The sequence below is a fragment of the Oncorhynchus mykiss genome, chromosome 20 (genome assembly GCF_057628025.1).
Source record: "Oncorhynchus mykiss isolate SJ-2025 chromosome 20, ASM5762802v1, whole genome shotgun sequence".
Lineage (NCBI taxonomy): Eukaryota > Metazoa > Chordata > Actinopteri > Salmoniformes > Salmonidae > Oncorhynchus > Oncorhynchus mykiss.
Window position 1 is genome coordinate 10576704 of NC_143041.1, and position 14135 is coordinate 10590838.

A 14135-nucleotide genomic window follows, 5' to 3' on the forward strand; every position below is an offset into this window, starting at 1 on the left:
AAGTACCTATGATGAAAATTACAGGCCTCTCATCTTTTTAAGTGGGAGAACTTGCACAATTGGTGGCTGAGTAAATACTTTTTTGCCCCACTGTATGTAAAGAAAAAAGTGGATGTGTTATTTTAGTGTTCCCTTTATTTTTTTGAGCAGTGTAAACACACACACACACACACACACACACACACACACACACGAAGTCAGAAGTTTACATACACTAAGGTTTGAGTCATTAAAATTAGTTTTTCAACCACTCCACAAATGTCTTGTTAACAAACTATAGTTTTGGCAAGTCGGTTAGGACATCTACTTTGTGCATGACACAAGTAATTTTTCCAACAATTGTTTACAGACAGATTATTTCATTTATAATTCACTGTATCACAATTCCAGTGGGTCAGAAGTTTACATACACTAAGTTGACTGTGCCTTTTAACAGCTTGGAAAATTCCAGAAAATTATGTCATGGCTTTAGAAGCTTCTGGTAGGCTAATTGACATAATTTGAGTCAATTGAAGGTGCATCGTGGATGTATTTCAAGGCCTACCTTCAAACTCACTGCCTCTTTGCTTGACATCATGGGCCTTTGTGTTCCTCAAGGCTTTGTTCTCTGACCACTACTGTGATTATTCTAGTGTTGTATAGGAGTATAGCTACTCACCAGCTGGAACTGGATGTGCGGAGGGTAGATGCTGCTCAGCATGGCGATGTGCTGGGGGGACAGCTGAGGGGGGAACACGCCCCCTCCTACAGCCCCCACCCCACCCACACCTCCGACTCCACCCACGCTGGGAGGCGGCATCTGCTTCAGCACAGAACCTGGCACCTGGAACACGAACCATCGTGTTACCATGGGAACGTGGAATATAAAGCATCTTCTGTCCAGCACATTCCATTTCAAAACAGAACATCAGTGAGTGCACTCCTCATCGATTTGGTGAGGTTTTTTTTTTATCCATTGAGTGTAGTCACCTAAATACTCCCATTAGCCTATGATCAAGAGCAGGCTGATGAAATAAATCACTTCTCTGGAAACAACGTTTCACAGAAAGAACTTACTAAGAAACCAACGGACCAAAAATATTTTGTTCTGAGCAGAGGTTTGTTTGGGCATATAGGAGACTGATTTACATAAGGGAGTCCCTTGGAAAAAGCCCTGTAAAGGTGAACGTAAAAACAACTGACTACTTCTAGAGCCTGATAAAATGTAAAAAAATATATATAAATAATAAACAAAAGGGTACCTGAGGTGACAGGAACTGATGAGGCACTTGTGCTCGTATCCCTGCGGACGGGTTTATGGGTGGCACACCGGGCTGGTGTCTGGACGGGGGCATCCCACCACCGCTGCTGCCAAACATGTTATGACCACCCTGACAAGGAAACAGAGGGAGGGAGTGGGTTACAAACATGGCTGACTCTTTGACAGACATAACGATGGGGGAGATAGGGTGGGAAATGAGACGATACAACGCTGACACAGAGGAACTGATTTTGGGGGACTTTTTACTTGATGCTTAAAGGGAAATCTGCAATTGCTGCATACATTTTTTTTCTATTAAATGATATGTATTCATTGATTTTTAAAGAACACAATTTATGAGAGATGGACAGTAAGATACATTTCTATGTACAGGGAGATGTGGTGAAGTAGCCTGTCCCAGATCTTATGAAATAACAACAATAGTCGGCTAAAGCAGAAACAGATCTGGGACCAGCTTAGTGGTGAAGCAATGAGCCGATGGTCTAATGGAGACAGAGGGACACAGCCTTACTTGTCTAGGGGGGATAGTGTGGTTGTAGAGGGGGGAGGGCTTGTAGACAGAGGGTGGAGAGTACTCCTCCCCAAGGCACCCATCCTGATTGGTGAAAGGCAAGGTCTGCTGATCACAGTGACAGCCAATCAAAGTAGTTTCCCAATATGGGGGAAGAAGTAGGCGAGACAGGGAAGGGACCGGAAGAGGGACACCAAAAGAAGGAGGGCACACGAAGAGGGACACCAAAATAAGGAGGGAACAGGAAGAAGGTTACCAAAAGAAGGAGGGGAAGGAAGAAAAAGACATAGAATAAAGTGTTAATGAGACAAGTGGTACTTGGAGAAGTCAGAGGTTGCGTCCGAAATGGAACTATGTACCATTTAGTGCACTACTTTTGACCAATACCTATAGGGCTCTTATCAAAAGTAGTGTACTATAAAGGGAATAGGATGCCATTTGAGACACATCCACAGAGCGTTGCGATGGTCTGCGGTACCAACCTTGTCATAGTAAGGCCCAGGGTCGCCAGGCCCCATCTCTTTGGAACCAGGTGAACGGTAGACCATCCCTCCTCCTCCCATGGCTCTCTGCCCTCCTTTACGCATCTCTCCATTGTAGTCATTCAGGCCCATCCCTCGCTTCTCTCCTTCCATCTTCTTATCCTGAGGAGGACCAGGGGCCAAGTCCAGAGGCCGCCCACTAGGATCATCACCCTGCAAACACAGCACATATCCTCATCACTACCACCATCATAAATCAACCCCACCATACCTATTGGCATGTCACGCTCATTGTAATAGATACAACAACACATTTCTCACTACATACAGTATCTCAAACACACAGTGGATGCCTGTGAGCTCTAAACTTAGCCTTTTCTCTGAAACTTACCAGGAGCCCCATGTTGGAGAATTGTTTGTTCATGGGGTTCATCCAGGAGTCTCCTCCTCCACTCTTCAGGGGAGCCTGAGAGACAAACATACAGATATAACATTTCTGGCAGTAGGTTTTCTGGCACAAACAAATGCCATTTTCCCACCAAAAGGCCTCATCAAAAATCCAACTCCTCTGAAGTATCTGAATGAGGCAACCACCATAGAAAACCTAACCTAACCCATTGTGGATGGTGTCCTACCTTGTTGTTGGGCTTCTTGCCCCCGTGACCTTGGCCCCAGCCCCCACTATTGTAGGACGAGCTGCTGCCCTGGGATCCAACACTGTTCCACACCCCTGCTCCTCCCTCCTCCTCTTCCTCCCAGCTGGGGTGACGCGAGGCCGCCACCGAGCCCTGGTCTCCCTCACCCCAGCCTCCTTCTTGCATAGACTTTGAACCTGCTATGGAAATAACAATGAGTAGCATTATTACACCAATAATATGCTGTGTGTTATGACGACACTGCAAATCTGTGATTGTGTCTGGATTTTTTGGGAGACATTTTGTAAACAAACCCTATGTCTCCACCATTAATGGTTAAAAAGTTACTGACGATTTACTCTGAGAATTTAGCATGATCAGAGTGAATAGAATATTATAACGGCCATGGACATAAACGGTCACTGCTCTGTGGGCAGAATGGCACTAACTTCATGACAGTCCGCTTGTAGTTTGCCAAAGGGCACTTCAAGGACGCAGACCATGAGAAACAAGATTATCTGGTCTGATGAAACCAATATTGAACTCTTTGGCCCGAATGCCAAGAATCCCGTCTGGAGCAAACCTGGCACCATCCCTACGGTGAAGCATGGTGGTGGCAGCATCATGCTGTGGGGATGTTTTTCAGCGGCAGGGACTGGGAGACTCGTCAGGATCGAGGGAAATATTAACAGAGCAGAGGGAGATGAGAGATTCTTGATGAAAACCTGCTAAATAGCTGTGCAGCAATGGGAGAAACTTCCCAAATACAGGTGTGCCAAGCTTGTAGTGTCATACCCAAGAAGTTGAGGTTGTAGTCGCTGCCAAAGGTGCTTCAACAAAGTACTGAGTAAAGGGTCTGAATACTATGAAAATGTGTAAATTAGTTTATTTGTAATTTGCAAAAAAATATTTTTAAAAAGTTTTTTGACATTATGGGGTATTGTGTGTAGATTGATGAAGGGAAAAATCAATATACTACATTTTAGAATAAGGCTGTAATGTAACAAAATGTAGAAAAGGTAAAGTGGTTTGAATACTTTCCGAATGCACTGAACCTAATCAGACATCGTCATGTCTTTTTGAGGCTTTACAGTAGTTAGTTTCCTTACCAGATTTGATGGGGTTGGGTGAGGGGTTTCCCCAGCCAGAGGTGTTCTTCCCAGGTTCCTCCCCAGGGTCTCCCCAGCCGGTGGGGGTCTCAGTGGGCTTCCCCCAGGCTGCAGTGCCGTTGTCCACCGGGGGGTCTGAGGGAGAGCCACCGTCCCAGCCAGACGATGGAGCTACACACATGGGCAGAGGTAGGGATGTATCAATCAGTGATACAGTGGTGTGATTTATGTACTGTGCTCTATAGGTTGATGGGAAAGACTGATTTCTATAAGCCTTCCACTCCGCATGTCTATTAGGTAATAGGCTTAAATCTTATATTTAAAAAATCTATGCGAACGGTCCAGCACATCAGCCTAACAGTTAGTCTCTTACCCATCCCTGGAGCTTTCCCAGGTCCAGGTCCATGGCCAGGGTTGATGTCCCTGCCTCCCATCCCAGTGGGCTGCCTCCCAGGCCCAGGTTGCTGCTGTAGAGCTGGAGGCCCAGGCTGCTGCTGTTGGGGCGGTGGTCCTGGTCCCTGGCCGTGCATTGGCAGCTGCTGACCAGCGGGAACGCCGTTCTTCTCCCACAGGTTGACAGTCTTGTTATTAAACTGGCTGGGGTCTCCCCAAGCCGACGTCCCATCGTCAATGTCCATCTTCCTGCTAATGAATTGTGGTGAAGGTTCCTCCCAACCGCTGGACTGCGGCCCCTCTCCTCCGTTAGGACCGCTGGGGATGGGTCCGGCCGTCCAGCCTGAGCTGCTTTGGTTTTGGGCCTGGGGGCCCGATGGTCTCCCCCAGCCCTCTCCTCCTTGCATGTCCCCTGGGTCCAGTGCTTGCTGCGGTAGCGGCTGCTGCTGGGGCTGTGATTGGTGCTGCTGCTTTTGTGCCATGGGGCCTTTCACAGAGGCTGTCTGGCTGTTTGGCATCTGTGACGGGTGCATTTTCCCACCCCCCCCTCCACCCCAACGCCCCTGGTGGGGTTTGCTGCCCCCCATGTCCACACCTGCCCCTCCTCCACATGTACCTCCTGCCCCCCAGGCTCTCCTAGGGGCTCCCTCGTCCCAGCTACCCCACGTACCGACTTCTGAGTCTCCCCCACCTTTCCTTTCCTCTCCCCATGCTCCTCCTCCACTGCTTGATTTGGCCTCTCGCTCTCCCCAGTCCCCCCCACCCCTCTCCCTCTGTCCACCACACCCTCCTCCATCCCTCCCCATCTCCTTCCATCCTCCTCCTGTCCCCTTCTCCTCCTGGCTGCCTCCCCAGCCACCACCTCCTCCTCCACCTTGGTTACCCTGTTGTCCATTATCTCCCCAGCCTCCTCCTCCACCACCTCCTCTACTACTACGTTCCCTCCCTCCACCCCACTCTGATCCTTCGTTCCCCCATCCTTTTCCTTGGCTCTCCCCTGGTCCTAGCCCACCCCAGCCTCCTGTAGGCTTCCCCTGGCCTGGTCCAAGGCCTCCTCCTCCTCCCATACCTGCTCCAGTGGTCATTGACGCAGATTGTGTGACACCAGAAACATTCCTCATGTTGGATCCCGGGTGAGGTGGTCCTCGGTTGGGTAGGGAGTTGCTGCAACCGCTGCTGCTGTTACCACCACTCTCCCAGCCCTCCCCAGAGCCACCAGAGGTCCCCAGGGAAGGGTTGGAGTTCAGGTTTGGAGCTGAGCCAGCGAGAAGGGAAGGAGAATCAGTAGTTGTAGCAGAGCCAGTGGAGTACTGAGAAGACGGACCAATGGGAGGTGGAGAGTTTTTGGATGAAGCAGACAACCCAGAACCTCCTTTTCCTGGTTCTAGGTCCCAGGCCACGTTCTGTCTGATCTGGGTCTGGCCCCAACCCGTGTTGGAGAGGACGCGCGGGTCCAGGTCATTGCGGCTGAGCATTGCCTGTAAGGCCACTTCAGGGTTGGGTGGTGGGGGATGGGAATACCGGTGGTGGCCATACCCATGGTGTTGATTGTGATTGCCGCCACCTCTGGAGTTTCCTCCACCGCTGGATGAAGAATGACCTCTTCCACCCCGGCCCCCCCCCCACTCCCCTGTGTCCCCCTCTGTCCCTCCGTCCCCCACTCCAACTCCCTTCTGATTGTCCAAAGCTCTTGTTGTAGTGGTGGATGATTTGGGAGAAGAGGCGGCGGCAGGGGGGTTGCCGATGCTGCCCCCGCTGCTGCTGCTGCTACTGCTGCGGCCGCCGACACCACCAGCCTCCCCTCCTGAATTGCCAACTCCACCACTTCCACCCATCCCACCTGAATTACCTCCCCAGTCTCCAACTGAAGACCCTCGCTCTCCTCCTCCTCCTCCCCACCCTCCCTGAGATACCCCGGCGGTCTGAGTGTTACCCCCACTTCCAGCGCCCCAGGCTTTCCCTCCATTACCCCCCTGAGCGTTGTACCCCCACCGCGAGCCTCCACCACCCTCAGCAGCCCCGCCTTCCCAACCATCAGTCCTTGAGGCACCCGTTTTGGAGTTAGCAGCGGGGAAAGGCTGGCCTCCCCAGGAGGAAGAGGTTTGGGAAGCAGAGAGGTTGTCTCCCCCGTTGCCTCCTCCCCCACAGTCTATATTGGCTCCCTCCCCTGTCCCCGCATTTTTTGGTCCTGCTCCGGTCTCCAGCGCCGCTCCACCCCAGCCCCCGTCCGACGGGTGCTCTCTTTCTCTGGATTGCATTTGGTGAAGTTGGTGCTGATGAGCGGATTGATTCAAAGCTAGAGGTGGGTTCCCCAGGGCCGGGGGAGGGTTGTTGGCAGACAGAGACCCAACCTGGCTCTGGAGGAAGGAAGAGGGGGGGGCACCTTCAGAGGAAGCTGCCCCAGCTCCATCCTGCTGCACTAGGGCAGGCCAGGCAGAAGGGTTGGCATTTGGGTTGAAGTTGGCACCAGGGATCCCCCCACTGCTACCAAGCGAGCCATCAGGGCCCACTGGCAGAGGGGAGGATTTGGGAATGGGTGGCAATGACGTCCCTGGGGCTGCATTCCCTTCTACAGGACCCTGTGAGGCAGCAGACCCCCACACCACACTGCCGGACAGCATACATTCATTGGACATTGAGAACGAGGAAGTGGGTGAAGGACTGCCAGGATCCCCACCTTTCCATGAGGCACAGCTGTTCGGCATTCCACCACCGCCCTCCACCGACGACTCACTACCGCTTCCTGGCCCTGAAGCTCCACCTCCTCCACTCCCGTCGCCAGGGGCGATGTTAGGCCACTCCTCTAGGTCCGAGCCGTCCACAATGACCTTCTCCCTGCCCTGAGAGGAGGGCAGGCTGCCAGAGCCCGTCCCCCACGTGGAATTTGCATAATTTGAAGTAGAAGAAGCAGCGATTGATGATGAAGAGGATGATGAGGTGAGGGGCAGTGAGGGTGCAGCTGGACCCACATAGCCTGGACTGGAATCTGGACGGGAAACAACAAAGACACGAGAGACACACACATTGACTGCCGCTCAATTTTTATGGACTTGGACAAAGAGAGAACAAACAGTTTTCCCCAAAACGGTCTACCAAGACAAAGCGAGTAAAGTGGGATGCACTTCTAAAGTATTCAAACAGAGCCTAACTTCGCATGATGCCCCATGTCGACTCGTGCCAGACACCCACCTGAGGCAGCAGCCATGGTTGCGTTGAGGCCGTCTCCCCCTCCGCCCCCTCCACCCAGTAGCATGGAGGACAGCGGCGGCTGGCCCCTCTTCAGTAGCACTTTGTGGTCTTGCTGGCAGCGGAATCGCGGGGGCACTTCGCGGGGCATGTAGCGCTGGGGGGCCTGGGTGCCTGCTGTGGGGGGCTGTCCGTTGGCCACCGCCGGCCGCTTCGCATTGTTCCCGCCCTGAGGGGGGGTGCCGCCTGCAGCCGCGGTGGCAGGGGAGGAGGATGCCGAGGGGGTGGGTCCAGGGCTGGGGGAAGCAGAGCTGGGGGCAGCAGGAGACTGGGTGGACAAGGGCTTGGTCAATTCTGGCACTGCATGGTGAAGGAGAAGACAGAGAGAAGTTAGTAAGGAGTATAGAGGACATTCAGCATAAAAATGGTGATATGAAATTAAAATAATATTTCCTAGTGGATAATAAAACCTTTTATCTAGCCATCATCGTACGGCAGGGTAGCCTAGTGGTTGGACTAGTAACCAGAAGGTTGCAAGTTCAAACCCCCGAGCTGACAAGGTAAAAATCTGTCATTTTGCCCCTGAACAGGCAGTTAACCCACTGTTCCTAGGCCGTCATTGAAAATAAGAATTTGTTCTTAACTGACTTGCTTAGTTAAATAAAGTTAAATAGAGTCAAATTGCCACATGCATCTAAACAATAGGCCAGACCTGGTTCAAATACATCAAATACATAGCCAAATATACTACTTTCATTTGAAGTATTTTGAAATAATTGGCTTGGGTTATTTGAAATTGGTTTGGGCCATGAACAGGGGTATTTGGAAATAGCCACGGGATGACCGTTGAAACTATTTAAGGTTCTTTATCTATCGGAATATCTGTAGCTACTTTTTAAGTAAATAACTGCAGTCAACTTCTGCCCTAAGTTAGGAGATAAAGCAGATTGCGTTGTTCATTTCACCCTTCACATTTTTCATTTCGAAGCTTACTGGTAGTCCCCAGTCACATGGTATATGTTTTCAAGCACATAACGACGAGAGACTGTTGACTGTTGTGCAGCACTTGTCAGGAAATCTAATTACAGTATGGAAATTACAACTTTGCCAGCTAGATATCTTATAACTAAGTTAACTGTCTAAAATGTGCTAATTGCTCTGCAGTTGTACATTTGGTTTGCTCATTTAGTGGCTAGTTAGCTAGCTTCTTGCAAAATTAAGAGTCTTGGTAACAGCAGAGAATCCCCTCCTGGATCTAGAGTCTTACGGTCTAATATTTGCTTTGTGCGTACAGCAAACTGAGTAGCAATTTTGCGTTACTTGTATAACTTTAAGAGCTGGGATGTCTGTCATGCAAATTGTTTGTCAGAGACTGCATAAAATGTTTTCAATGTGTTCATGAGCATTTAGCTAGCATTCCCTATGGGATTTTACATATACTTGTTAGCATTGCTAACCTTTGGGGTTCGAAAATAGCACCCCTTGTGTTCAGTGCCAGTATTACCAAATATCCTGGGATCGCACAAGGATTCCAAACACATTTCAAATAACCCAAGAGCAAATCAGACCGGAGTTAAAATGCATAGAGTACTGCAATATTTGTATGAGTATTTTCAAATGCATGTCAATATTTTCCAAATGCATTCCCTAATATGTACAGGGGATACTGGTACAGAGCCAATGTGTTGTACCGGTACCCCTTGTATATAGCCACACTATTGTTATTTTGCTGCTGCTCTTTAATTATTTATTTGTTACTTTTAATTCTTTTTTTTTTAACTGCGTTGTTGGTTAAGGTTGTAAGCATTTGACTGTAAGGTCTACACCCGTTGTGTACAGGGTGACAAATACGGTTTGATTTAATATATTCCAATATTCAGTTACTTGTGAGAAGGATGGAAGAGGGAAAGAAACTGTGCTCTTTATCTGCTGGATATTGTGTCACTGGAGATACAAAGCACAAAGCCAACCGCATAAACAAACAAAGCTCAGGCACCCAGAACCAAAATCATGCGTAATTGCATCAGATGCTTGATTAAGTTCTGGTGGGAGAAATATTAGAAAAGGTACTAATGAGACTAGCGAAGTCTCTAGCAAAGTCTCCACCCCTCCGAACAGAAACTGAAGACAGTTTTGGGCAAGTCCATGAGCCAAAGATGCAAGCACTTGCGAAATCGTGATTAATACAAATGATCAGTGACGAAAAATCTGCATACTGGAACAGTACTAAGTACCTCATTAGGTGTCGCAAAAAAATGCTAGCGATGAGAACGACAAGACCGCCATAAGCAGACAGAGAAACAGGTGCGACGTTGTGAACATTGCAACCAGGTGAATCTAGCAGAGGACACAAAGACACCACTCACCTTTGTTTTTTTGCTCTGCAACCTGAAATAAGACAAAAGTACATCAAAAGCCAAATATGGAGATATTAATTAATTTGTTAAAGACATTCAAGTGAAAGACAAACATAACTGTATGAACATCAAAGTAGGACAATGAAAGAGTCAAATGTGTGGCAGTGGCACTGGCTGGTTAGAGTACTGTGGTCTGGACAGAGTGCCAGGCATAACAACACTAATCAACAATCTATTATTACATTTCATTTATTGAGATGTGTTGTGTGTATTGTATACAACTTTGCAATACTGAATATACCCCAGCTGGCCAGGTCATCGCAACTTGGTGATATCATGTAGCCTATAATCTGGTTCATCAGAATACTATTGTGTCAAAACAAAAGTCCTAAGAAAAACAATAAGACTGCAACAAGTTAAACTGAGCATCCTTCTGGGCAAAGTTGTATGTTGGCGTGGAAATACATCTTTACCTTCTGAGATGCTTCCCTTTTCCTTTTGTCGTCTTTCTTCCTTTTCTTGTCTTCCATGAACTACTGTTCCCTGTCCTGATACTCTTTTCTGGGGGTGAGAGGAAATAGAAGAAACACATTATAAACCGCAAACCAGTGCAACTGTCCTTAGAACAATCTGTATACTGGCTTGAGCCACAATGATTTACAAGCCTAGGGTTCAGAAGATTGCTTGGCAGGTTCACTGTTCATAGGGTAATTATCCACATAATACACCTGCAGGAAATTTCTGGCTAATCCTCCCCTCCAAGCCTTGTGATTTAGCCAGTAAAAGGATGGAGTGTCTAGGTCTTGTTCTAAGCTTCGAATGCTAAAGGCCCAGTCCTGTTGACAAAGCAGGGACACACTTTCTAATGCCTTGTTTTCAAACTATGACTTAACAGTAGCTAGCCTATGCCATGACAGCACTGTAAGGGATCTGAAGTATGGCTGCCTTGACACACCTATTAAAATGCAGTTACTGTTTCTAAAAGGCCAGATATACTAAACGGGTTGATGTTTCTCTTAAGGAACCCATAAGTAAGCATTCAAATAAAAAACGGGGCATGTAACGTTACATCACAAAAAATACATGAACAGCCAGCACACTCATTGTTGATAAGAGTCAAGGTGACACATCGCCACGAACCCAATGCTCTGAAAATGACCCGTAAAGGCAACAAAACTGATCATGATGCGAATGTGCAGCTATCTGGCCCTTATTTATCAGTGGCATAGTTAACGTTAGAGGCTATGGCGGCTCACTATGAGCCACAGTTGTCATGATTTCGGGAGCTCGGGGTAACTACTGTCAGCCTAGTTACGTTAGCTGCAACAGCTATCCTTCATGCACGCACGTAACCTTTGGTGCATGGGAATAAGCAACATAGTTCGCTAGCTACCTTTGCAAGTATGAAGGTGCAACAATTATTACAATGTAACTAGCTAATGCTAAACCCTGCCGATGGTGGCCATTCAGCAACCGTGGCTAACAACCAAAACGCTTCATGTCGATGGATGTTAGCCATCGTTTGAAACTATGGGGGGCTAAAAATGGACACACAAGGACAACAGGCTCAGATCACGAAACCGAGGAGCTAACGTTATCTATCCACGCAACACAGGTAGTTCACTGACTAACGGTAAATGGACCAACATCTTCATATTTTAGTGTACGCGAGATCTTGCACCGACGCTATCAAGGTAAAAGAGATGTAGCTAAATTAGCTATCTGCTGTGTCGACCAACTACACACCCTGTAACTAGTTGCTAAACTAGCACCAAATTTGTTTTGTTTTTTAAATACAAGTATGCCAGCATTTTCTGCAGGATTACTACCCAGACTCCGGATTTATATTGCTACATTGGTCTGCTCGTGACTGAAGTGAGCGCCAGAGAACTCCTCCAGAGGCTCACTCGCGCGACGACATCAACTCTGTAGCATGCTAGCTAGCTAGACATATTTTAGCACCGATGTCGACAGAAAATTGCTGCGTTGCAAGACTGTTAGCAATAGCCTCTTATCTATGGAATATGCATATTATTGCAAAATATGCATGCAGTTAACCAACAACTTTACAAATAGTGACGAAGATATACTCACCTCAGGAATCACATATGAAATAGAGCTAGCTAACTAAAGCTAAGATTATTTCCTCTTTCATCTGTGGCTAAAGTGCTTCAGTGCGAAATCCTCGGTTTTTTTTGTCATTCGAGGCTACTTGAAAATCAACAGCCCCTAAACGAATAATGAAGTAACGTTATGTGGCTAACAAAGAAATATACTTGTTGGTGCTCTTGATTTCTAAGTAAGTACTATGATAATGTAAACCTAGCTAATGTGCAGAAGAATTCGTTTTTAAAGCGCTGGAAAGTCAGTTGGTTGACGGTCGGCCATTTTGCAGCTATGAATCGAATGTCTCGCCAGCAGCAAGCTCTCTCTGGTGGGGGTGAGGGAGATTTTTGTCCTTCAATTAGACAACTGTGGAGTTAGTTTCATACAGCATCATTACCGTTAGACAATAATTCCTTCGTCAAATAAAATACCAGTTTTAATGAATGTCATGGGTTGATCAAGTATGGACACTGTGTGCTGTTAAGGGCTGTCTTTGTAATGACGTCGTATTTCAAAAATGTCTGCCATAAAAATGTTTTAATTTCATGGATTTGGTATTCTAACTGAAACGTTGAGGCCTCCCGCCCTTCCCATATTATTTAGAGGCATTGATTGTAAATGTACTTTTTTGTGCTGCAGTATTGACTAAACCCTGAGAGTGGCGCAATTTCTTGCTCATTTTCTCCCCCAAATAATCCGCTCGTTTGCTGTCTGTCTGCGAGGCGTTTGTGTTCCTTTTTGTTGAACTTGTCAGGGATACAGTATTTTGGTTGCAACAGTGGTGAAATTCCAATTTGAACTGATTATAACTTAATTTCAAATGTACAAGTACAATTGTCTTCTTTAATTACTTGGATGCTGTCTTCAACTTATTTTTGGTCTATCAAGAAAGAGAGAAGCAAGGAAAACGAAATAAGGAGTGATGGACAAAGAAAATGATTGAGCAGGTGAACCAACAGAAGACAGGCTAGAGGAAAGAAGGACCAGGGAAAGTCAGGAACATGGGAAAATATAAAAGCAACATGCAACAATTTAAACGATTTGACTGAATTACAGTTAATTTAACGAAATCAGTCAATTTAGATAAATTAATTAGGCCTTAATATATGGATTTGATATGACTGGGCAGGGGTGCAAACATGGTTGGGCTTGGGAGGGCATAGACCCACCCACTTGGGAGCCAGGCCTAGCCAATCAGAATTATTTTTTTCCCACAAAAGGTCTTTATTACAGACAGAAATACTCTTCAGTTTCATCAGTTGCCTGGGTGGCTGGTTTCAGACGATCCCGCAGGTGAAGAAACCAGATTTGGAGGTCCTGGGCTTGCATGGTTACACGTGGTCTGCGGTTGTGAGGCCGGTTGGACGTACTGCAGAATTCTCTAAAATGATGTTAGAGGTGGCTTATGGTAGAGAAATGGACATTACATTCTCTGAGAATAGAGAATACGATAGACATCAAGAAAGCCAGTCAGTTGATTATTGACAAGTTTTTCCAACACTTGATAAACAGGGCAAAATAGAAATTGGCCTGTGACAGTTAGGATCAGCTTGATCTCCCCCATTAAATAAAGGATGCAGCGTGTCTGCCTTCCAAGCAATGGGAACCACCCCAGAGAGGAGAGACAGGCTTAGCAATGATAGGGGCTGCAACCTTAAAGGATCTAAACCATCTGACCCAGATGTTTTTGGGGGGTCAAATTTAAGGAGCTCCTTTAGCACCTCAGACTCTGTGAAATTTTGTAGCAGGGCAGGGGAAAAAGAGGGAGAAGCACCAGGGCTAGTTGCATTAGAAGGGGTGGGAGATAAGGAAATGTTGGATGGGCAATGAGGCATGGCTGAGTCAAATAGGAATCCTGACTTAATGAAATGGTGATTATAGAGCTCAGCCATGTGCTCCTTGTCAGTAACAACCACATCATGGGACATGGGTAGCTGTGAGGAAGAGGGTTGATTCTCCAGGTCTTTAACCATTTTCCAGAACTTTTTGGGGTTAGACCCACAGAGAGAGAACTGCTCCTTAAAGTAACTAACTTTGGCCTTCCAGATAGCCTGAGTGCACTTATTTCTCATTTGCTTGAACGAGAGCCAGTCAG

General features: G+C 47.3%; 1 protein-coding gene across 6 annotated transcripts in view; it reads right to left on the minus strand.

Moving 5' to 3' along the window:
• LOC149974375 (trinucleotide repeat-containing gene 6B protein-like) overlaps positions 1-12540 on the minus strand; it is a 47928-nt gene extending 35388 nt beyond the window's left edge. For 2 of the 6 annotated variants that reach the window (XM_090212165.1, XM_090212164.1), the window contains exons 1-12: positions 12029-12540; positions 10408-10495; positions 9944-9965; positions 7581-7937; positions 4372-7377; positions 3999-4169; positions 2890-3089; positions 2646-2720; positions 2255-2467; positions 1773-1877; positions 1242-1370; positions 659-823 (exon numbers count right to left, since the gene is read on the minus strand). In XM_090212165.1, coding sequence (XP_090068291.1) covers positions 659-823; positions 1242-1370; positions 1773-1877; positions 2255-2467; positions 2646-2720; positions 2890-3089; positions 3999-4169; positions 4372-7377; positions 7581-7937; positions 9944-9965; positions 10408-10464 — 4500 coding nt within the window. In that variant the 5' untranslated portion in view covers positions 10465-10495; positions 12029-12540. Of the gene's footprint in view, positions 1-658; positions 824-1241; positions 1371-1772; positions 1881-2254; positions 2468-2645; positions 2721-2889; positions 3090-3998; positions 4170-4371; positions 7378-7580; positions 7938-9943; positions 9966-10407; positions 10496-12028 lie in introns of all 6 variants that reach the window. The other 4 variants (XM_090212163.1, XM_090212162.1, XM_090212167.1 and 1 more) reach the window with 2 other exon arrangements.
• Between the last annotated feature and the right edge of the window lie 1595 nt (positions 12541-14135).